The sequence below is a fragment of the Argiope bruennichi genome, chromosome 10 (genome assembly GCF_947563725.1).
Source record: "Argiope bruennichi chromosome 10, qqArgBrue1.1, whole genome shotgun sequence".
NCBI lineage: Eukaryota > Metazoa > Arthropoda > Arachnida > Araneae > Araneidae > Argiope > Argiope bruennichi.
Window position 1 is genome coordinate 120,691,367 of NC_079160.1, and position 25,899 is coordinate 120,717,265.

The window sequence follows — 25,899 nt, forward strand, 5'->3', positions numbered from 1 at the left end:
ATTTTCTAACGCATAGGCAAATTATGTATTCACTTCTGCCGGCGGTTGAACTTTTTTCAAAAGAATACATCATTTATTTCAAAACTGATGCTCATTTCGCCACGGTATGGATTTTTCTTATGCGATGACATCCCGTAAGCCTAATTGTTCCCTCTGGCTCTATTGGTTTCAGTCTCAAACTAAGGGACTAAGTATCGAAACATCATAAAGAACGAATTACGAAACTGAAGAGTATTTTTTGAAAATGCCTTATTTAATCTAATTTTTCAAATTGGATTTCTTTTTTTTTACTTAAATGTTTAAGGTTTTAGAAGTCGATTCTTCATCCTTGCTGATTCTTGCAAATGCACGATTGAAAATAAAGGTGAAACTACTCATTATTGAAGAGAATACAAATAATAGCCAGTTTATTTTAGCAAGATTATTCTAAACGGGCGATGAAGGTAATGATCCGACCGGATGATAATTATTTTGAGCAAATCAGTTTCAGTGCACTCATTTGGTGAAAAACTTCTTTAAATAGGTGACAATGAATGAATATAAAATGCAAAAGAATGCTATTTTCCTTTTGACATGGATGCGATATTATTTGCAGTCAATCGGAGCACTTCGAAGAAAGGAATAATTGAAATAGATTCAACACAGGGCTGATTTGAATGAAAGATCTATGTTAGGCTGCGTAATCTTTGAAGGGAGTTACTAGCAAAGATTTATTTGTTCCAATTGTTTCGTCTTTAGAATTACATTCTCAAACAGAAATGTTAGCAACGGAAGAGAATTTAAATTTGTTTTATTGTTGCCATTTGAAGAGTTAAATGACTGACTAAAAGTTTCGGATGTATTTCGTAATAAGAATCGATATTTTCTTTATTTCTTATACAATGCCACCTAAATCAATTATTACCTATTTTAAATATGCATTTATTCGTATCTTTCCATTGTTGTCCTAGGAAAAAAATAGAAAGATATTACTCCTGAAAAAACTTATCAAAAAAAGAAAGGCTGGATACTCGTGAAAGATAGAATGAAGATAAAAAAATGGGTTACAGGCATGAATTTATTAAACGTTAATGCATTTAAAACGTGTAACATGTGGTTGCCACTCTCAATAATTAAAATAGTGCTTAGTGCCACTCTCCGTGTCAGCAAAAATTCACAAAAAGGCTGATTTCCATAAAAGAGAATGATTTATCTGGCTCCGGTAATATTTGGAGGATGGAAGCGGGAGTGCTCTAACACTAAAGTTTTACTTATCATACTGTCATTTGTTAGCAAATATAATATTTTTAGAAGTTATCGTATCATTACTGGAGGAAAAGAAAAATCTTACAACTATTTATACATCTACAAAACACCTTTGTGTGTATGCCTAAGACACAACCTGTCTTAGGTTCCTAAATTCTTGTTTAGAGAGTCACAAGATCTTGGTACGCTCGTTTTAAGGCAACAAGATAATTTTTAGTACTTTTATTACTTATTCTGCATATGACAATTGTCAAGCATGCATGATATTCAATTTTTCATTTATTATTCTAGTTAATCAACAGTAAGTGGTGATCAGTTGAGCTAGTGACGAGTGACGGTGAGCTAGTGTTACAGGGCTGTCATAGAGATGAAAGGTTTAGTGGCTTTTATATCACTTTAGAGAGTTATGAAGTGAGGACGAAAATATAATAAGATCATTAAAAAGTTTCGGCAAATCATACTAAGCATTTGCTCGTGCAACACCATTTGTAGAAAAGTAATTGGTGGTAAGCTTACTGTTCAGCGCAACTTCTGTGCTGGCATTTATGGCTGGAACACAGTCTATTATGATAATTTTTCTTTTTATTTCTGTCTCGTGGCAACCTAATAGTATGATTAAAAAATGTCTTTGAAAATTTCCATAATCCCGATTTTAAAGTCGCTCTAAACCAGTTTGTGAATTCTACGAAGGCTACAGGTAGATTGGCTCTACTAATCTGCATTGATTAACATTAGGAAGACACTTTCCCTTCGCCGGAGCTTCCTTTGCCAACGTTTATGTCTACAACACAACCTAAATGGTCTTTCTAGCTCAGAGACTCATAAAATACTTATGGCCAGCCGAGTCTTAAAATAGTCTCTAAAAAGTTTCTGTACTTAATTCTGCTTGTAATAACCTGTAGTACTAATATTTGGTTCGGTTAGGAATCTACACATTGGTTATTAAATATGTCAATCATCTTTCATTAGCATAGGATGGCCAGGCACTTACTTTTCGGGGCAGCTTTCGGTTGCGGCGCTTCCTCTTTAGCAGCCCCCAAGAGAGTGAAAATGATGCCTGCTTGTGAATTTACTCCTACAGCAGCCACGACCATCTTCCCGCTTCCTTCCATGACGTGGGTACCTGTGCACATAGAGAGAAAGGGAGTCAGTTTATTCACAGTCCAGAAGGAATCAACTGAATCGAAATTCGCAATTCGAGTGACCCGGGACTTACCTGAGAGTAACATGGGATCGTGATCTTCTCCCTTCTTTACGTGATCTGATTCTCCCGTTAGCGAACTTTCGTCCACTTTCAAGTCGTTGCTTTGGATGATGATGCCGTCCGCCGGTAGAAGGTCACCTGTGGTCAGAAGAAAAACTATTTAACAAAATCTCTCATTACTAATAGTATTTATCAAAATATGTCACATAATCCGGCCATAGGCAATGAACTTTTATTCCTCTTTGATGATTGGGTTCTCCGAAGCTTCATTCATTTCATATCATTCTGGAGGAATCGGTGTATCTATTATGCAAGTACACGCTAAAACGTTCTATTGTTGAATTCCTTAAAATTTAATAATGCACCCACTTTTTTACTGATGACAAAGAATTTAAAAATTCCTGATCTGAGCCTATCCTTTGATTCATTTGCATACAGAAATAAAAATGATACGTGATCTTATTCTTGATGAAGCAAAACCTTTATTACTGTGTCTAAATTTCCAGAAAAAAATGAATGGGGATTCGAACATTTAATCCGAAACATCGTAATATTACAATCACAAACGACTTCTCAGACCCGGTTTGAAGGTACAAGGAAAAGAAACTGAATGGCCGGGACATTGTTGCATCATTAGCCTGAGCTAAAGGTGAGTCCTGAAGGCCATCATCGGTCATGGTACAGACCCTCCCGTAGGAAGCACGTTCTGTCATCGGTAGAAGGTAGTCTATGTCATACCGTTTGTGTACTCACTAGGATGGCGAGAAACAACCACCTTGATGAGATATCATAGCATTGTGAAGTCATAGTTTTGATTCCACTTTTGTCTTCACCTGACTTCATTGTATGAGCCATAGAATTCCACGCTTAACGATTTTTACATCATTTAGTTAAAGTACAAAAAAAAAGACTATAACAAATTAAGAAAACGCAAAATGATTTGAAATTTGCTAAAAACAATAAATCGTAATAAACTGGAAATTCCAATACTTATTTTTGTTCCATGGCATCCGAGCTTTTAAAATATTTCAATTAATCATTCATTGTTGTTCTTATTTTATGAAACATGTTTTGCTATAAGATTGAGTTTAAAAATAGAGGATGAGCAAAAATTATTTCTAAGCCTCTATGTTGAAAACAATAATTAAAATATAATTAGAAATTGCAAGAAAATAAAGTTGACTTAATAGAAAAGCTAACTTCTTGAATGCTAAGATGATATAAAAATAATTTTTATATGATAGTATGATTCGAAATTATTAAGCAAAAACTTTGAAATTTCAATTCATTTTTAATTAATTAAAAATGTAACTACATTTTTTCTTGCCTTGAATGTATTATCCAAAAAGTAACTACGTAACAATTTTATAATATTAAGTCCAATGACATATTTCGAATGTTTTTAATGATTTTTGCACTATATATCAATATTTTAGAAAAAATATTTTTCTTATATTTAAAACGATTCTTTATCATATTTAAAAAGGATGCATATTAGTTCTTCCTTGTAAGCTTTACATATATTGAACACATTTCTTTTAGTTTTGAACTCTTTAGTTATTTAGCAAATTTGTGTTAAGTATTCATTAGACAGTGTATAAAAACCGCTGAAAGCAAAAGAAAGCAATATTTTTTTCATTGTTTTGTAAAAGCCCATGACTTTCGATATAGTTCGTTACAGAATAAAATGATTGTTTTCTTTAGCAGAAGTAATGCTTTGGTAACACTCGTATGAAGATCAGACAAACATATTCTATGCAAATGCTTTTAGACATTTTTAAAGATGTTAATCTATACTTATAATAAAGCTCAATGTGTGTGTGTGTGTGTTGGCGCTCTACAGGCCAGACCATTTGACCTATAGCTACCAAATTTGGTACGTGTATACCTTGGAGGTCGGGAATGTGCACCTGGGGTTCCTTTTTTCGAATTTTTAATTAGAATTTTAATTATTAATTAAAAACTAACTTTCCCGCCAAAAAAATCTTCCATTTTCTCCACCGCCAAATGAGTAAGGCTTCAGTTATTTTTTCTCCCAACAGTAATGAGGCTAGGGTTAATATTTTTCGGCGGATTATTTCAAACGATTCTGTTTATTTTCTTAATGTTTGATGCATTTAAAATGAAACATTGTTAATTAATCCATGTTTCAGATTCATTCTGAAGTACTTTTGAATTTAAATAACACCGAATAAAGGAAATTAAAAATGTATAATCTGCATAGCGTTACCCCAACTGGCGTAGAAAAATTCACGCATTTGCGTTAACGTAGCTGGTGAAGAAAATTCACGCCTGCGCACTGTGTTCTGATTGTTGCCATGACAACCGTTATCAACGGATGATTTAAATTATTTTTAGGTTAGTTGCATGTTTTTGTAAGTAAATTGTATTTATGTTAGTTATATATTTTTTGTATATGCTTATAGTTTTAAGTACATCGTTTTTTAAATAGTTTTTTTTAACCTGTTTTCAATGATTTAAATTATTTTTAGGTTAGTTGCATGCTTTTTTAATTAAATTGTATTTATGTTAGTTATATATATTTTTTGTATATGCTTATAGTTTTAAGTACATCGTTTTTTAAGTAGTTTTTTTAAACCTGTTTTCGACCGATTATTTTAAACGATTCATTTTATTTTCTTAGTGTTTGATGCATTTAAAATTAAACATTGTTAATGAATCGATCTGTTCATGATGAATCTGAGAAAATTTTGTTGACAAATTCTTGAGATATTACATAACTTAAGAAAGATATTCTTTAGTGCCCATAAAGTTTAAACTCTCAGTGACTCTATTATCAGTAATCATATTATTAAAAAAAAATGCTTTGTTTCAGTAAAAAATATTATTATATTAATTGCAGTTTAGTCATTTCCATTTTAATTTTAAGCATAAATTCTACCGAAACTAACAGAAAATTAGAGAGATACATATTATATTATGGCTGAAGGCCATATTATTAGAATGAATTACATGACTATCAAAATTTGAAGCTTTAAAATATTTGATGAAGAAGATATTATAGTAGGAATTACATAAAATATTTAATTATTAAAATTTTAACGAGCAATAAGATTGGCGAACCGGCTGGTCGCCAAAGGCGGCTAGTTTTGAATAAAAAGAGAGACAAATAATGATCAACCCGATTTAACCTTAACCATTCGATTCATATGAAATATTATGTTATAATGCATGAATATTATGGTCAGTTAGAAAATGGCCAATACCGACTAATGTAAGAAGCCCTTCCATAACAGAAAAAAAAAAAAAATGAAATGCAAAATGAAAGACGCTAAAAATAATGAATTTATACCGCTGATAATTGATTTCAGGGTTATTTTTTGGTCAACTTTCATTTAGCATGTATGCCTATTTTGGTCAACAGATTCACTGTCTCGCCAGTTTGCTCCTGATGGCAAAAATCTAAATTATGTTTCCCTATATTATATACTAGCCGCCTTTGGCGACCAGCCGGTTCGCCAATCTTAATGTTCGTTAAAATTTTCATAATTAAATATTTTATGCAATTCCTACTTTAATAGCTTCTTCATCAAAATATTTTAAAAAATTAAAATTTTGATAGGCATATAATTCACTCATAATATTATAAACGCCTTCAGTCATAACGTAATATGTATCTCTCTCATTTTCTGTTGGCTCCCATAGAATTTTTACTTTAAATTAAAGTGGAAAGGATTAATCTGCAATTAATGTAATAATATTTTTTTACTGAAACAAAGTATTTTTTTTTGTAATATGATTATTGAAAACAGACACTGAGTGTTTAAACTTTATGGGCACTCAAGAATATCTTTCTTAATTTATGTAATATTTCAAAAATTCGTCAACAAAATTTTCTCAGATTCATCATGACCAGATTGATTAATTAACAATGTATAATTTTAAATGCATTAAACACTAAAAAAAAACGAATCGTTTAAAATAATCGGTTGAAAACAGGTTAAAAAAAATACTTAAAAGACGATGGTCTTAAAACTATAAGCATACACAAAAAATATATAACTAACATAAATACACTTTAATTACAAAAGCATGCAACTAATCTAAAAATAATTTAAATCGTCCGTTGATATTGGTTGTTATGTCAACAATCAAAACACAATGCGCATGCGTGAATTTACAACGCTAGTTACGGTAACGCAAATGCGTGAGTTTTTCTAAGCCAGTTGGGGTAACGCTATGCAGATTAGAAATTTTTATTTCCTTTATTCTGTTTTATTTTAATTCAAAAGTATTTCAGAATTAATCTGAAAGATCGATTAATTAACAATGTTTAATTTTAAATGCATCAAACATTACGAAAATAAGCAGAATCCTTTGAAATACTCAGCCGAAAAATCTTAAGCCTAGCCTCATTACTGTTGGGGAAAAAAAAAACAACGGAAGCCTTACTCATTTGGCGGTGGCGAAAATGGAAGATTTTTTTGGCGGAAAAGTTGGCGGTGGGGAAAATGGAAGATTTTTTGGCGGGAAAGTTAGTTTTTAATTAATAATTAAAATTCTAATTAAAAATTCAAAAAAAGGGATCCCAGGTGCACATTCCCGACCTCTAAGGTATACATGTACCAAATTTGGTAGCTGTAGGTCAAATGGTCTCTTCTGTGGAGCGCCAACACATACACACACACATTGAACTTTATATATAAGTATAGATGTTTTTTTAAAGCAAGCGAAGAGGGGAAAAAAACTATTCTAAAAAATTGGGTAAAGCAGGTGTTCTTATTAAATAAGTAATTTTTTAAAAAAATGAAACGAAAAAGGGGAAAAGTTATTCTATAAAATTGTGTAAAGCAGATGTTCTTCTTTTCCCTTTCCAGCTGTGTTGCCATAGAAACCGGCGCACAGCTGTTTACACGTTTATGTTTATCTATTCAGATTTTATAACATCTAATCAGAGTAACGGTGAATATCAGTGTGTTCGTGTTCGTCAATAAATGTTAATTTTTTTAATAACATGGTTAACGAAAACAGAGTCACTGAGCATTTAAACCTTATGGGAACTAAAAAATATCTTTCTTAATTTATGTAATATCTCAAGAATTTGTCGACCAGCCGGTTCGCCAATCTTAATGTTCGTTAAAATTTTTATATTTAAGTATTTTATGCAATTCCTACTTTAATAGCTTCTTCATCAAAATATTTTAAAACTTCAAATTTTGATAGTCATATAATTGACTCATAATATTATAAAGGCCTTCAGTCATAACGTAATATGTATCTCTCTCATTTTCTGTTAGCACCCGTAGAATTTATGCTTTAAATTAAAGTGGAAAGAATTAATCTGCAATTAATATAATATTTTTTACTGAAACAAAGCATTTTTTTATAATCTGATTAATGAAAATAGAGTCACTCAGCGTTTAAACTTTATGGGCACTAAAGAATATCTTTTTCAATTTACGTATTATCTCAAGAATTTGTCAACAAAATTTTCTTAGATTCATCATGAGCAGATCGATTCATTAACAATGTTTACTTTTAAATGCATCAAACACTAAGAAAATTAAACGAATCGTTTAAAATAGACGGTTTAAAACAGGTTTTAAAAAAACTACTTAAAAAAAACGATGCACTTAAAACTATAAGCATATACAAAAATTATATAACTAACATAAATACATTTTAATTACAAAAGCATGCAACGAACCTTAAAAAAATTTAAATCCAGTCCGCATCCGTTGATAATAATTTGTCAACACAATGCGGAATTCAGAACACAAAGCGCATGCGTGAATTTTCAACGCCAGTTACGTAACGCAAATACGTGATTTTTTTCTACGCCATGGGGTAACGCTATGCGGATTAGAAATTTTTAATTTCCTTTATTCTGTTTTATTTTAATTCAAAAGTACTTCAGAATGAATCTGAAGGATCGATTGATTAACAATGTTTAATTTTAAATGCATCAAACATTAAGAAAATAAACAGAATCGTTTGAAATAATCCGCCGAAAAATACTAACCCTAGCCTCATTACTGTTGGGAGAAAAAAAAAACACAACGGAAGCCTTACTCATTTGGCGGTGGCGAAAATGGAAGATTTTTTTGGCGGAAAAGTTGGCGGTGGGGAAAATGGAAGATTTTTTGGCGGGAAAGTTAGTTTTTAATTAATAATTAAAATTCTAATTAAAATTTCAAAAAAAGGGACCCCAGGTGCACATTCCCGACCTCTAAGGTATACATGTACCAAATTTGATAGCTGTATGTCAAATGACCTGGCCTGTAGAGCGCCAACACACACACACACACATTGCGCTTTATTATAAGTATATATATATATATATATATATATATGTGTGTGTGTGTAATGATATTTAAATTCTAATTTCAATTCAATTAATTTCCAAGATTTTATCTTAATTTAGCCCATCGTAACTTCATTCTAAAATATTCTCTTATTTTGTGATCTAATTCCACTTTCGGTTTAATTAATCCCTTTGTAAAAATAAGGACTAGTAATACGTATGACATCAATACTACGTAATGACATCAGTACTACGTATCAAATGAAAGTGCTACTTCTGTTGCCCTAGTCAAAGGTCAACATATGTATTACATTTTATATCTTAAGATTAAGGGTGATGGTATGATTAATGATTCTCTTTTGATATTTGGCATTCATTTCGCCTAAGAATCGCCTTGTAAGTGATCTAACAGTACCATATCTGTCAAGGCTGGATGCTTTTCACTGCCCTAGCGTGGAAGGAATCTATTTGGTGCCCACTCAGGAACTGTTTTTGTCATCTAACAGCTTTTCAAAATCACATGGTGTATCTCAAAATAACTCTACCATTGCTCCATCTCCATAGCGAGATATTAATGCAATAATCTGCACCACAATATATCGACGGAATTGTGCATATTTCTATAAGCTAAAATCATTCTTCTTTTTCAAAATGTGTATGTAAATTCTAAATCTTCTTTTTCACCCTTTGCTTTCTCCTTTGGATTTTTTTTCCTGAAACCTTTCTTTTTCTCTCGTTCTTTGTTCTTGTTTTCATTTCTTATTTCTTAATGCCATCATATTCTTTTTCCATTATTCCTTTGCTAGGTAAGTGAGTTAAGATTTTTTTTTAAAGAGCCTCTGTGAGACTCTTTCAATGTGTGTGAATCTTTAGGAAAAAGGCTGATCTTTGAGAGTGCAAAAAATATTAAGAGTAAATAGTTTGATTTTTAAATCCAACGGAAATGATAATACACCTCGCAAATTCTAATATGTTACAATTTTCCCTTTAGGATAGTTTCGGACGGATCATCCTGTCGATACTGCTACGTTCAGTGGTGGCGGGGTGGTCGGCTGTATGCAAGAAGGATAGTTTCGGACATTTTTGTTTATTTATAAACAAAATATTACTATCAGTAAAAATAATTAAAACAGCAATATAAAAATTAATACGTGGAAAAAATAAATATATAGAAAAATTTTTTTAGTATCAATTAGCTTATCTTAAATCAAAATTTACGAACGGTCATTTTTTTCTATTTACGTACTGAAACGGAGCACATGTTCCCAATTTTCTCACTACATATTTCAGCTGGATGTAATAAAGACCATCATATACTGTGGAAATTCTAATTAAAAATTTTAGAAACCACTCTGCAACATGCTAAACTTGGCCGTTGTAACTTTTTCATCTTATAATTAGCCCTTGGCTCTCTACTAGAAGAGTGCACGTATAGACGGAATGCGATACTAGATTATCGCAGTCAATGATTGTCAGATTGAGTAGTGAAAGTCGTAATAGAAAATTTCGTGCACATTGGCAGAATACTTAAGGAACTAAAAAATATTTTTTGTACAATTTAAATGTGTTTTTTTCGGTATGTGTTTTTTTAAGTTTAAATGTGTAATAGTATTAGAAGTTTTGTTTCCTTGTAATGAGATCTTCTTTGTTCATAAAGTTTACGAATACTCAAATCAAAACTATTCACTAAAATAAGATTGAAACAAAAAGTGATCCTATTACATAAATAATAATTAAAAAAACAACGTCGAATGCAAAATAAAAAGATAAAGAAAATAATAGCATAAACCATCCATTTGGTCTATGGAGGGAGAATATAACAAATCAACAAAAATATAAAATAATGAAAACTGTAGATCTTACTTAATTGATCTTTGCTATTTATGCATGATTATGTTCATACGCTCACGGTAAATGATTCAATTTAAACAACACACACACAAACTTGCATTAACTACTAGGTGCCAACACAGAAGTTAGAATTTTGCATCCGTTAATGATACCAAAAGAGCCATATTTTCAACTACGAACAGCATTACAGACGGCTATGGATGATTATATACATATTGATGATTTTATTCGAACATAAATTAGCCCTTTTGCATGATATAATATAGTTCAGCAAAAACTCTTTACAAATAAAATGTTGAAGAAGTGCAAAATAAACTCGAATAACTAAGCTCAATACTCTTTAAAGGAGAAAATTTTATTCGGTTCTTTGAATCTATGCTTTACTGCCTACATAACCCCGAGATAAATTCATTTGGCTTCAAGCAAGAAGTGAAGTGCACTCGCCATCGGTCTTAAATGGGAAAATTGAGTCTATTTTTAGATTTTCGAATACGAAGCGATATCCGTTCCCTAGAGCTACAGAAATTCTAAAAGCGAGAATAAGAGCAATGTGGAGAAACTTGATAGCCTGAAACAAATTCCAACTACTCTTGAAAGGAGGATCTTTTATGATTACGAAGATCATCTAATCGACTTCAGGTAATTCATATTCCATTCAAATAAACATTCTTTTTACAGGAAACATAAAATCGTTTTGGATGTTTTTCTTTTCAATTAGGAACTACATGTGCTACAATTTTAAAATCTTAAATTTTTTGAACAAAGCTTGGATTATTGAAAAACGGCAGATTAAGAGGTTGAGAGTTTATGACACTAATGCCATTTTGAATCATTGCTAAAAACATACTATTTTCCATAACATATATAAAAGAATAATGAAAAGACCAAAAAAGTATCTAGAATGAAAAAAATATATTATGATAACAAAACTATTATTTTTGAAATTTTACTCTAAAAATAATGAGATAGATCTCAAATACTATCAATAGAGAAGGTTCTACAGGCGAACGAGTCAATGTTGCGACGAATATCAAAGTATAGTATTCTTTTAGAATGTGTTTTAATGGAAACTGTACAGCTGCAGTTCAAGTATAGGAGCTGCAGCTGGAAGACATTCATTTACTGCTGAAAATTTTACATTAATTTCAAGACAAAATATAAAATAGCCTATTTTAACTTGAAGTTTAGTATTCTAATGTCATTGATATTGTTACAAACTTGTAATTTGCTTCCCATCACGGCTAGTATCACCGTAAGAAAGACCCTTTGTAAGATCTGTCCTGTGCGTCAATGACCTGTGAGTTTGGCGACCATTTGGCGACGAATTTGGCGAGTTTGACGACTAAATGGATACTACTGGAAAGTTCGTAAACTTTCACGATCCATCCACTAAGACCCGAGATACAGCCAGGTACGCCCTGATTGGTCTGAAGATTCCAGCTCCGCCTCCCGGAACTATAAAAGAAAGGCAATCTGAATCTGAAGAGGAAGTCGTGTGTATCGGAAGAAGTTGTGTGTATCGCCAGAAGGCGGGTGTGAGAGGAGTCGGAGTCGCCGACAAAATAAGAAACTTGGAGAATTAGACAGCAAGAAAGCTGCTGAACTATAGCAATTAAATGTGCTGCGTCATTACGATTTATTGGCAGTATTTGTAAAAGAAATTTTTTTTTTGTAACAATATCTTGGAAAAATTAGGTTCTTATGAAAGCCTTTGAAATTTTTGAATCGTTGACATTACTTTAAAATAACAAGAAAGTTTACAAAAGAAATAATCACTATATGTGAACTAATATTTTTTGAAGGTTCTCTATGTGGTATAAGGTCCCCGATATAAAGTTGAGCTAATATTTTCTGAATTCTAGAACTAATAATTTTTGAAAGTTTTATTGAATTATTACGTTTTCAAAGAAAACTGAAAATCATATTTGGTATGTGAAAGAGCATAAACTAATCATGCATATTATTCTACAAGCCAATAACAACATTCGGCTTAGAAGCGAAGCTACTAAATTGGGAATGGGGTTATTTTATGGACTGGAGGACTGAAGGCAACATTTTGAAGAATTTAGATTTACAAGTTGTTTGAAGAAAATTAATACGAATATCTTGAAATCTTATCATAAATATTATATGCATACAAAACTGATGTTTGCAGATACTGGGTTCATTTACTCTTTGTGAGCTGTGAACCTATTTGTATTTTTGCTGTGGGACCCTGCAACTAAGCCACCTTATTTTTGCTGACCTTTCAGAATCGCAGTTGATGAATTTAGACCAGGCTGTAAGGTAAAAAGGTCAAAGTTGAAATTGTTGCGAGTTGGAATTATAACTCTTTCAGCTTTGATATGTGATGCTTTATATTGCTAAGAGTATGCTATAAGCAGTTGGATGTACTAGGATCAATATTCATCTTTTTTCTTCCAGTTGTTTTTCTGGCAGGATACTACCATTTTAACTCTTAAAGCACACAGTTCTCTTTTTATGAAGACATAAAAACATGTTAGGTAATTTGATTCCATCAGAAAAACTGTAGTTTTCCTGTTATGGCAATCTATTAAAAAAATTCACTTGACAGTTGATAGTTTAAGGTTTGTAAAAATGGGGAGTTGCACGATAGAACAACGTGTTAACGCAAGATTTAAATTAAATAAAAAACACAGTTATTTTCTTTAAATTTTTATAATCTTATTAAATAGTAAAGTATACAGGATAGGGTTCTGTGTGAATAACACATAGGGCAAATGGCCTCTACGGCTTTGCTGGCACATACGAACTCTTTTGTCGAAATTTTCATTTTGCATAATGTGGCTGAATTTCATTGATGCAGCGTTGAATTTCCTTCTTCAATCCACTCGTGCTTGTGGGCTTGTTGGCATAGACCTTCTATTTCAAATAATTCTATAAAATAGATCCAATGGTGTTAAATCACACGCTCTAGAGGGCCAATTCTCAAATTTTCGAACGGTGGCTGCCAGACTTCCATTGTTTTTGAAATATTGTTCAACAATGAAAGCACGTTGTTCTATAGTGTAACACTCCGTTTTTACTCACCCTAAACTATCAGATGTCAAATGTTTTTGTATCACTTACGAAATGGCATGGAGCAGTGAATGAAATCGTCTTTGAGTGGAGAACAGCAATTGTCCGCGATCACTCACCGTATTTGACTTGACAAATGTCCCCCGCGACAATGTCGCTGACCGGAATCTGCATGACCTCTCCCCCTCGTATCACAGAGAATTTGTGCTCGTGTTCGATGCGGTTCTGGAGCCCCCGGAACTGCCGTTCTTTGGTGTAGTCGTTGAAGGCCGTGACCAGCACCACGATCACTACTGACACCAGGATGGCCACGCCCTCGATCCAACCGGCTTCGCTCTCCCCTTCGTCTTGTCCTACACAAAGATAAAAGTGGCGATTAGTTTGGAAAATATATACAAGATAAATCTTTACAAAGTAAGTTGAAAGATTAAGACAATACACAGAGATTTAATGCATCGCATTAAATGATGCCAAAGATAGAAAAATAAGGTTGATTCATATTGAATGGGACGAATATAAAGCATATATGTTAACTCTACAAGTAATTAATTTTGACAAATCAAATTTATTCCTAATGACCCCTACCTTCTTTTGTTTTAAGACGTGTATAAACATAACATAACTTATCCATGTCACTGTCTCTTGGGTTTTTCTTTTCGCTTTTAATCAGATTTATCACTCATTTATTCAAAGAGGCTATCTGATCGAGAAAAACTGCTTTCTAAGCAAGAAATTTCTTCATTTATAGAAACATAGTATGTATTGAAAGAGAAGTGGGTTAAACGGGATTTTTTCTTTTAGCATTTAGATCGAAGATTTATCTAATTATGGATCTGGAATTTATAAATGAAGGCCCATAGAGCCTTGGCTGTTTGTACTTATTGCATTTTTTAGTTATTAAACAAAAATAGTAAAACTAGTAAAAATATTTAAATACATTTTTATATACCTATCAGTAGTTAAGACACTATAACCTTAATTTATTTTCCTGTATATTTACAGAATAAAGGTATTCGGGACAAACGGGACTTTGGAATATTTTCTGGAGGTGGTAAAAGTGGTCTCGAAGGTAGAATGTTTATGAAGCTTGCAAATAGATCTATTCTTCGTTGCTCTTCGTGTAATGAAAACAGAATGGATATTTCGGAGTACATTTCAGGGATTTTAAGTTATTTGCTTTATAAGAATGGAGATATCGTCAAATCTCCCACAATTCAGAAATATTTGAATGCTGAATGTCAGGTTTCAGAAGTATTTATTTACCAAATAATACAACATTGTTTAAAGACAGACTGAAATTGTAATTTTTTATATTCAAACCAACTCGTACTTCGGAAGTTCCTTTGGGTCTTCAAGTAATACAACTTGTTATTACTGCAAACAATTAACATTTTAAACCTGACGTTATTATTTTTCAGGAATAACCAATATCAAGATGCTTTAAAATTACTGTAGCCGTCTTGTCTATTTCTATTTGCACATGTCCTCCTACAAGCACATTATAATTAAAATCGAATGTGGTGTATACGTCCATAATGTACGATGAATTGCTAACATTGTTAATTAGGCGAACATTTTAGTTATAAAGCAATAAAAGGTATCAATTCTTTCTTCCTTCTTAATTTCTTATAAACGAAGTAACTAAAGTGCAAGTATTGTAATCGAGAGAAAATTAGACCTCGCGATTTTGACCAATATTTACATTTCGAACACCGTAGTCCAAAAAACACATTTTTAGAAATAAATCTGTCTATAAAGAGGATAACTCAAAAAAGTGCTGAGCTGAAAGAATGAAATCTAATTTAGAGTTTTAGCATAAAATTTGCATTTTGTTTTTTGAATAAAAAATGTATTTTGAATAAAATCCCTTCGGAGGAAGTTTGTCTGAATACAAATTAACGTGAGAATTACAAACGGCGAAAACTAGGTAAATAATTTTTTTTACATAGATTTAGCACCTAAAAAGTAAACTTTTAAAAATATTTAGCACCTAAAAGTGATTCGGAACCACATCCGTTGGGGGCCATCTGTCTGTCGGTCCATACTTTAACATGCATGTAAATAGTTTAATCCAAAAACACATGACTTAAATGATATTTCGATCAAAATAAATTTCATCTATCTGTAACTGTAGTTTGGTTTCAATCTATCAGAAAAAGTATGTCCAAAACGTAAATTCAGTTTTTTGGTATTTGTGTATTAACCGTATCCCAGAGATTAAACCAGAGATAACCGCATTCTAGAAATAATTAAGGCCGGGATAGCCTGGTTGGTAAGGCGTTGGATTCGCATCCCTTAGGTTGCGAGTTTGAATACGACAGCCGGAGATTCTCCGCGTTTTGGTGGTGGCTGGCGCACGTTTAAATATGTTGTGGTCATAGAATCCTCCATGTCGAGAGTAATACCACTGGGGGTACTCGATCAGAGGTAATCGTTCTCTGGTTCAGGTCTAAATTACGATCTGTGGTTGAATGACCGAATTCCATGAATGAAGTTCGGCCCGTAAAATGGGTTGTGATGCGTGAGTAGCTAAATCGTTCTCTTGGCCCTAGATGGCGCTACTGAAAAACGAGAGATGTAAAAATTTCAGCTTAATTCGTTAACTTAATAAAAGCGGGTTTATCTATGACAAGTGCCATCAGAAATAACAACAGAGGTTAATCGCTAAAGATAGCAAGCGCCCTAACAGGGTTTCTTGAAGCTATGTTCACCAAATGGCGTGCGGTTAAAAGCACACAAGTAAAGTTTTCTTCACTATATTATTAAGAACCCTGTGCTGTGTGTTCATACTCAGATATCTGAGCCCTCATGGTGACCTCGGCATTGTCCAAAGTATGCAATTTTATCCAGGGATTGGGGAATAGGAAAGCATTATTTAGAAAATTTCGGGGAGGCCTCTTTCGTTGGTTTATTCCTTGAGAGCAGAAAATAAATTTTCGGCCTTTTTAACCTCTAAATTCAGCTTTCTACATTTTTCTTACTTCTTCTGTTTTTATTTTCTCACATACAAAGTATTGATTGATTATTGTAATTGTCTAAAAATTCAAACTGGAGACTTGGGCCAATCTCCAAGTTTCAAACATTCCTAAGTCCCAAAAATAAATTTTTATCATTACGTCTGCCACTGTTCTGTGAACTCGATGACGCCAAAAAGTTTTGAGACAGATATATGAAAATTTCGTATATGGAATTACGACCAAACTTTTTAATTTCTTTCAAATTTTGAATGAAATCCTTTCACAGAAAGGTTATCTGTTTAAGTAAAAGTGAGCTCGAAAACTTCAAACCACTAACAGCTAGATATATAAAATTTGGCACTCAAGTTTAACATGTAAAAATGTAGATACTTATAAAATTTTGAATCAAATTCGTCAAATGGTTGAGCATCTGTCGATCTTTACTTTCGCATGCATTTTAACGTATTAACTCATAAACAAATAAAATCCAGTATGTTATCTTCTGAGTAAAACTATAATTCCATGCCAAAGTGTGCTTTAATCGTTCTGCAGAAAGGTATCCAAAATACTTATTCTCGGAACAGATTTAATAAAAATGCTAGATTCAATCCAAATATCGATATCTCGTTACTATCATTCACTAATTCCATGCAAGGCATTCTATTCCGTACCCAAGGTCCACAATTTTATGCCAATGAAGATGGATAAACATTTAATAAGGATTTTGCGATAAAGTTTCGCGAAGATAACTGCTGTTGATTAAAAAATATTTTAATTGGATTCAGCTGTACTTACTCAGACTTCTTAGTTTTATTGCATTTCTACGATGAGTTTTTTTGTTTTTTTTTGTACATAAGGCATTTTGAAATTTATTAAGTTCTCTCCTGCTCTTTTATTTAATATTACAGATTTCACAAGCATATGCACAATAATTCTTCGAAAGAAGAGAAAAATGAAGAGATAAAAAGGAACAAACATAAAATATACATCTCTTATCATTATGAATGTTTTATTAATTGCATAATAACTGTAATAACAGAAAGGATTATAACGAAAGAAAACCCAATCAGAAATTGCTAAATTATCTTTTACCAAAGCCTGTTAGTAAAAATTTCACATTTTAGGTTCACATCTGAGAAAGATCTATTGCATTTTTAGGCTCAAGGCCCATTAAATGTTCCTATTAAAAACTGTTCCGACTCTGATGCCGTTGTTGTCATCTAAACAAGGTTCATATTAAACAATGAGGAGTTCCAGAATGGATCAGTTATCTCAGAAAACTAAATGAAAAGAAACCTAGATAATTTTGCAAATACCTACTTAATAGATAATAGCGAAATATATTTATATTAGTATATTTTATAACAAATTTGAACAGATTATTTTATATCAATAATTGCAAAGCTTTTGTTGTTACCTAAATGCAATTGTAAAAATGATAAATATGCTACTTTAATGCAAAAGGCGCCCAGAACTGGCGTGCAACTATCTCTGACATAAACCTCAGCTGTAAATGATGGTATATAGCTCGAATCAATTTCAGACGGACATAAAACGTCGGAAGATGTGCAGGATCTCTGCTATTGAGATATGGTTGGGGCATTGAGATAGTTTCTGCTTGCCATAAATTTGCCGCTAATATTGAATGGAAACTGCTGAATAACGAACAGGTTTCGCGTCAGTATTATGAATTGTTGGGAGATGCTCTATTGCAAGATCTTGAGAAACAGAGCAGAGGGACTTGATAAGGTACTTGATGCAGTCAGCTTGATACGGATTACCTGAAAGTTTTGGTGACAGTAATGCACTTAAATACATTTAAATTTTGAAATTGAAACACATACACAGAACAGAATTTTTAATTAGCAATAAGACGAACTTCTCAAAATATAGTGTCAAAATCTGTGGTATAAATATTGGTATGAGCCCCAAAACTGCTGCATATTCTTGAAATTCCTTAGATGTTTAGCATCTCTCTCTATCAATTTCTTAGACTTATTATTGAAGATAAACACAGCCAATAGTATTTCCAGCTTTTTTAAAACCAATACCAGTTTCTGTTCTATCTTTTACTTTAGTTAGGCAAATAATCGTGAATATATTTATACTTCGTATCACTACATAGCTGTTAAGACAGTTGTCAGGTTTTAAATTTTTATTTTTAATGTTTACAAATTTTTAGCAGTGAAAATTTTTATTCTCTCATTTTATACAAAATAATTATTATTATTTATTTTGACGAGGAGATAAGATACAATACAGTTCAAACTAAAGAATTTGTTTTCAATTTGTGTTCCATTAAGACTCTATTTTATCTATTTTTTTAAGTATAATTAATCAGATATTGTGAATTATTGTTTCATTTCTGTTTTAAACAACCCAAATCTGCTATTTAATCGAATAAAAATGGGAGTACTATTTTGATAAACATAGTGATTGTTTATGAAGAAAAAAAGGTGAAATATAAATAGATTATTAAATAATTTTTTTAATGGAAATAAGTTTATCACTCCATTGCGAGAAACCACTGTAATTTGATTGCTTTTAGAAAATGTAATATAATTTTTAGTTACGTACTAATTGAATGAAAATGCCAATGTTGAATGTTATGAAATAAAATAGTCACATTTGTTTCCGAATGTAGGTCTTCCAGCTTCTGTATCCATGACCTGTGTCTAGCATTTATATAATCAAATGATATTCTGTTTAATTATGAGTCCCACATAATATTTTGGGTCCGATCTATAATGGGAGACGAGCAATTATGTTAAAGAAAAGAGAAAAAATCGAATTAACTTTAGAAATAACTCTCCATATGACAAGATTAGTTTGCAATTGAATCCATTAGATCCATTAACTTTTTGACAAAGAAGAGGTTTCAGAACAATAGACAGTGTCCTTGAAAACAGTGCTCTAGTCTTCGTATAAGAAACCACGGCCACCAAGCACAATCTTACATTCGTCTATCATGTGGGAATTGTTTAAATTTGTCACCGAATAAATATTATCAGGTTTATGTGAAATGAAAGTTTGGGGAGCGGAAATCATGATTCGAAATGAACAAGTCTATTCAAAGCAAAGACGGTTGGCTTCAAGCTAAACTTTAATACAACTAAACTAAATCAATCTCATACAAAGATTTTTCTAACAAACAGAGAAAGAGGTTTCAAATATTTAGTCTCCCTCGAATTGTTGATAAATGTCTATTTAAATTTTAACCTCTTGCGATGGAAAGACGGGACACGCAAGTGGAAATCCGTTTGTCAAAAACTCGCCAGTGACATGCACATGTTGCGTACAATTATCAAAGCAAAAATGGTGTTCGCAATTTGTCGATTGAGGTTGCTTGTCGGAACACATTTTACTAGAGCAATGTATGAGGTTGAAAATTAATTCATTTAGCAGATGTAACTCTTTTTATGATTCCTATGAGGAATCGGAAACTTTATGTGGCCTCGCTGAGAATTATGTGGGACTTCCTTGGTATGCGCATCTAAGAATCTTTTGCCAGTAGAAGTGTTAAAAAGCAGAAGTAGCGTTTTAATTTATTAACTAAAATAGAATGATATAATGAATAGAATAATTCGTTTCGTTTCACAAGTATCAGGATTTACTCGTTGGTCTCTTATATTAATGAGGATTAAAAGTATCCCGATTAATTTAATAAAAGATAAAGTCAAGCCATATCTTATAATATTTTATTTCTAATTTATTCTCAATTTTCCATTTTTTCTTTTGGGATTGTTATCCAGATAGGTCAAATTCTTTCCCATCAAATACTTTTTTTGACCCTATAAACTGTTTACAGATGAGTTAATGAAACTTGTTTTACAATATTATAAGTAGATATTAAATTTATAGTTTTTTTAATACACATTTTTTTTAAAATTCTGTACAAATTTCTATAACTTTAGGTGTCATTATATACTAATTAAAGCTCATAATCAAGAGCTGATTTTTGAGAAACTAGTTTAATACTTATATATTCTTACAAATGTATTATGGAATGGTGTATTTACGACTAGGCCCGCTGACCTGAGGTGGGGGGGGGGTAAACAAGTAATTTAAAGGATGTTGTTGCCCTTTTTGGTAAATAAATCAATCAATAAAACAAATTCTACGAATTAAAGTCAAAATAATATTAACATTTTGTTATGTATAATCGGTTAAATTCTTGTTTCACTATATTCGCTTAGTTATTATAATATTTATAAACGCTGAGCATCTGCTAAAACAATAATATGTACAAACTCAGTTGTGGAAAAAATCATGATTCATAATAAATAAATAAAATAAAAGTTGCTAAAATAAAATGTAATCTATAGAAGGTCATTTAAATGTCAAAACGCATTGAAGTGTAAATTTTAGCTGGGTATTTTATTAAATGAAAGCACGCACTCATAATATATAATGTCTAGAGATTGAAATAGCCTAAATCTGCCATTTTCTGAAACGTATGAGTATATATAAATAAAAAGTTAGTTCACAAATCTTCAAGAATTATTTTGGAAATTCAAATCTTTTGATCACTTACGAGCTATTCTTAGATGCAACGAAGTATTCATATATTATCGGCAAAAATAATTCCCTCACCCTTGTAGGGTTGTTTAATGGTTAAACGCTCTCAACGTGTTTTCGTTTTTGCCCGTTAGCGATTAATAATTAAAACGAAGAGGGCGTAGCTGGGCGCAATGGACGTTGGAGAATACGCTGTGGAGGACGCATTACTCATCTTTTCCTCGTTTGAATCTTTCATGCAGGTGTATAACAAAAGAGAAACAGGCCTGAGAGAGAAGGGATAAAATAGAGTAGATCCAATGACGTCATAGCCACATGACAAATGTAAATGTGCATATCCAAGGCCGATCGAAAGCCGAATTCTCAAAATGGTTTAAAATTGAAAAGAATGTTAACCAGTTTTTTTCAGCCTTTATTATTTTCAATATATTCCTAATGAAATATTTCTGATTTTATTTAAAGTACGATATGAACATTTACAAAGCTGGTCGAAAAATAATCCTCTGAGAAAAGAGAAAATCTTTCTGATCAGGGTTTGTGACGCCGTTGACTAAAATAATCCCAAAAGGCTACTCCGCCCATCCTCGAAGGCATTCGAAAAAATGTGAATGACCGAAACATCGCAATACCCTTTTGCCGGGAATTATGGTTGAATCCTAAGGGCATCTTCGGCTATGTTACAACTCCTGAAATAAGAATCACTTCTCGTCATCATGCCACTTATATAAACTGCTGGGCGGCGAAAACCAACCACCATACCAGAACCTTCTCATTCTCATTTTTGAGGTTCTCCAAGGGCATATTCTTTGTAGAAATAAAATATATGTGAAGTAGGGATGATATTGAGAAGTTAAAAGAAACGTATAACAGAATACAAAGTTAATTCTCCCATGTGTAAAAGTCACATATTCTAAAAGAGGAGTTGGAGACAATTCAAGCTCGAAGTTTGGATTTAAATAGTTTTAGAACATATTTGTTATTTTATAAGGAAGGAATTCTACCAAGTATTTAACCGATGTTAGTTCGTCTGATATTTTCCAAGTCTTATTTCAATAAAAAGTCTAATGAAGGCACAATGAAAAACACATTTGATTCTCAAACATTCATGGTTTAGTTTCATTTCGATAAAGACGAAACTTTTCTTCTGAAACTTTCAGACATTAAATGGATTTTCACAAAGGAAAGAAATGGCAGGCAGGAAGTACTCATTTTTGACGGTGGCATATAGAAGTAGAGCTTGTTGTTTAGCTAATACGTCAATGCGAATGACTTATATCTGGTAGGGCGGACCCATTTACAGTGACAAGTATAGAATGGGGATTGGAGTCTCTTGCTTTTCGATTCACACTTGGTTAATGCATATAAGTAAGAAATATAACATTAATAGATGGGTTAAGAACTTATTCGAGATGGATGGTGGGGTACAAAAAAAAAATTCGAATCTTACTGACAGAACGAAGGTCATATTAGAACGCTGCTTTTGGCTTTAGGACTCATTTTTCTTCAATTATCTGTTGAAATATTATGTTTTGAGTGTGTAAAAACTGATTTAGTCTATTCAAATACTTCTTCTCATTGCCTACATGTTTTATTGTGTATTTCTGATATAGTCATGTAACGTATTATAGCGAAATATAAAGATATTTTCTTTCTTATAAAATTAATGCGAAACCACCCTTCTTCTTAGAATTGCTATTACAGTCAAAACTCAGACAAATGGAAGGCCTATACTTAGATATTATAAAAGCATCCATATTTGCATTGATTTCAATCTATACATATTTCCTGGATATTTTATGTTATAACAATGTTATGTAAACAACACTCCATTCAAAATGAAAAGTAACTCAGACCATCTACGGGGACAAATTTCGTTTTCAAGATATTGAGTGAACCTGAGCATTTCAAATGAAACAAAAGTTTGAAATTCAAACTACAGCAGGTAAGAAATTACAGAAGCAACTACATATCTGAATGCTTTTTAGAATAAATTTCGCAAGTTTTCAAAAGTCGGGGCGAAACTTTGAATTTCTTTTCAGAAAATGCTTAAAGATCGTCCAAGTGTCCTTTGAATAAAATAATGAATTCTGCTTTCGATGTCGCTGTTTCTTGTTTCCAAATCATGTAATAGAATTTTCAAATTTGCAACATCAACAAACAGTTTGTTATATAAAAGCAATGTTTTATTTTGAAACTACAAAAAAATTGTTTGGGAACGAACCTCGACGTTTTGAAGATTTATGACACCAGAGCCTACTCCCTTACATTTAAAATTTTTACATTATATCAACATGAAGTTGTTTAATTACTAACGGCACAGATAACGTAGCTACGTCAACTAATCATACAATTTTGATAGAATCCGATTGTAAATTCATTCTTCCTTTATTTCAAATTCAAGATTGTCATCAAGCGATCAGTGCTTTTGGGAAAAGATAATTACTGAGATTGTTAATGAACTGAATGAAGGCTTTATAAGAGTTTTCATTGCTATTTTTTTACTTTCTTTACTGAAATAGTAATTTCATTAATTGCCTTCAATACATTCTGTTCATTTTGGATTAAGAGTAAACAACTGCCTAGTGGAATGAAATCATTAATAATTTTTTAAAAAAAATATGTTTTTCGCTTTTGCCCAACGTGGCATTTAGAGATGAATAATAAACCTAACTTTAAGTGAAATAATAATTTTAATAATAAGACTGAGCCTCTTTTCAATTTCCTCTAAGATTAAGTATTTTATAGCTAGGGATATGGCAAATATTTCTGGTATAGACAGCTACTTTCCGAACAATTTAATAAATATTATTGATTTAGATGAAGAAATGTCTAACTTAAACCTAAAAGGTATCTTAAATGTTTCACTTTAAACTACCTTTTTCAGATTAATCTTTCATCATGATTTGGAATTCCATCAATTGATTTGCTTGACACTCAGTGGTCAGATATTTAGAAGTAAGAATTGTCATTGTTTTTTGCTTTGCCAATCTTGAGGGCATTCAGCTAATACTAAAACAATAAGATCTTGAATTCAGTCCATGGAATTTCTTAATGATCAGTGCTATATTCTAAGCAGCAATACATTTAATTGTTTACATTTTTATTAAAGGCATTAAAATAAATTATAAGGAGTAAGATACCAGTGATAGAGTAGCGTGGTATTCAGAGGCCTTATGTGTAGTAACAAGAGATGTCACTACGCATATCTGTGCAATTCTAGTGATAACATTGGCTTATTTTAACTCTAGCTGATGAGCTGTTGCAGTATTCTTTACTTTTAACAGCAAGAGATGGCACTGTTTACTAAACACTCATTTTAGTAAGAGCATTGAATTTTGAATTCATATCTGATATCCTTACAGAGTTTTTCTCCCGAAATATTTAATTTGCCATTTTGGCAAGTGAAATTAAATAGGCTGAAATGAGTGGAATTCTGGACTTTTTCAACCAATGCATCGAGTAATAGAAATGCCATTGCTTCAATATTTTTTGAAATGGCATTGGTAATAGTGAGAAGGTTGTTGTTTCTGTTACCTTTCGTTTCTTCGTCTGCGGGTGATTCGTAGAAGGCGAGACCGAGGGAGACGAGTGCCGCCACCTGTAGGATGATGAGTGTGACGTCCTGTAGCGCCTCCCACACCAGCTGCAGGAACGTCTTGGGTGGTTTGGGGGGGATGGAGTTCGCGCCAAACACCTCCCTCCGGCGAGCGAGATCTGACGCAGCACCACTCAGACCTGCAAAGAGACAGAAAAATCATTTTACATAACTTCTAAGAAGATACACTCTAAAAATTGTTATTATAGAAAATATTTTAAAATATTACATATGAGCTATCATAGGTGGAGAAAGAAAATATTGCAGAAATTGAGGCCTGGCAAACAATTCTTGTCTCTGTGATTACATACTCATTTTTCATCCCTCTCTTCATTACATTCAACATTTCTGTCTTACTTAAACAAATGTGATGAATTTTATTATCTTTAAATGCAGCCTTAGAGCATGCTGATAGAAAATAAACGATGGGTCGAATTTTAAATTTATACAGCAAGAGTCATTAATTATCAATTAGATTAGTTATCATGATCCTGGAAGCAAGATAAGCACTGATTCGTATTATGCATATTTATCATGGAGAATTTGCTCCTTAAATTCTTTAAATAGCAAAAATTGAAGAAGTTTAAATTCTACTATGATCCTTTGAAGACAAGAAAAGCATAGACAATGGAAAAGAACTAGATTCGTGACATTTTACAGGAGAGTATTTTATATGTATCATTCCATCCTATTCATATACGAACATAATATGCACGAGGAAAGTCAGTCTCAGTTCTTTTTTTTTTTTGTAAAAAACTCGTAATCCTAGCAAAAATGTCTTAATTAAGACAACATTGAGAATATACTACAAGTTGAAGTAATTAAATAGCACATGATGACTCTTTTTACAACATGGCAGAGTTATATTACAGAAATAAATATCAGATTCTTGTATAAGTTTACAACTTGGTTGGAGTTAAAGCATATCTATTCAGATATCTTAAGTCATAAGAATGCTAAATATGCATTCTTTACTATACAGAAGATATAAATACCATTGACACATAACTAAGCTTGCTAGATTAAAACATGTTTTCGAAAGGAGTCATTCAGTATTTGATAAAAATTAGAGATATTATATAAAGGGATTATATATTTAGATGAATGCTTTGTAATCTGTATTTTTAAGCATGCACTTTCTATAAAAACATGTTCTAACTGGCATGGTATAACAGTGAGCATAGTTGTTTTATTATAATAATGTCCAGTTTTCCGAGTCCCTTCA

At 32.0% G+C, this 25,899-nt stretch overlaps 1 protein-coding gene across 4 annotated transcripts in view; it reads right to left on the reverse strand.

Annotated features, from left to right (window-relative positions):
• The window catches only part of LOC129989470 (plasma membrane calcium-transporting ATPase 2-like), a 285,601-nt gene that overhangs the window by 65,191 nt on the left and 194,511 nt on the right, over positions 1–25,899 (reverse strand). For all 4 annotated transcript variants that reach the window (XM_056098032.1, XM_056098031.1, XM_056098034.1 and 1 more), the window contains exons 3-6: positions 24,614–24,814; positions 13,724–13,957; positions 2,462–2,587; positions 2,237–2,368 (exon numbers count right to left, since the gene is read on the reverse strand). In XM_056098032.1, coding sequence (XP_055954007.1) covers positions 2,237–2,368; positions 2,462–2,587; positions 13,724–13,957; positions 24,614–24,814 — 693 coding nt within the window. The remainder of the gene's footprint in view (positions 1–2,236; positions 2,369–2,461; positions 2,588–13,723; positions 13,958–24,613; positions 24,815–25,899) is intronic.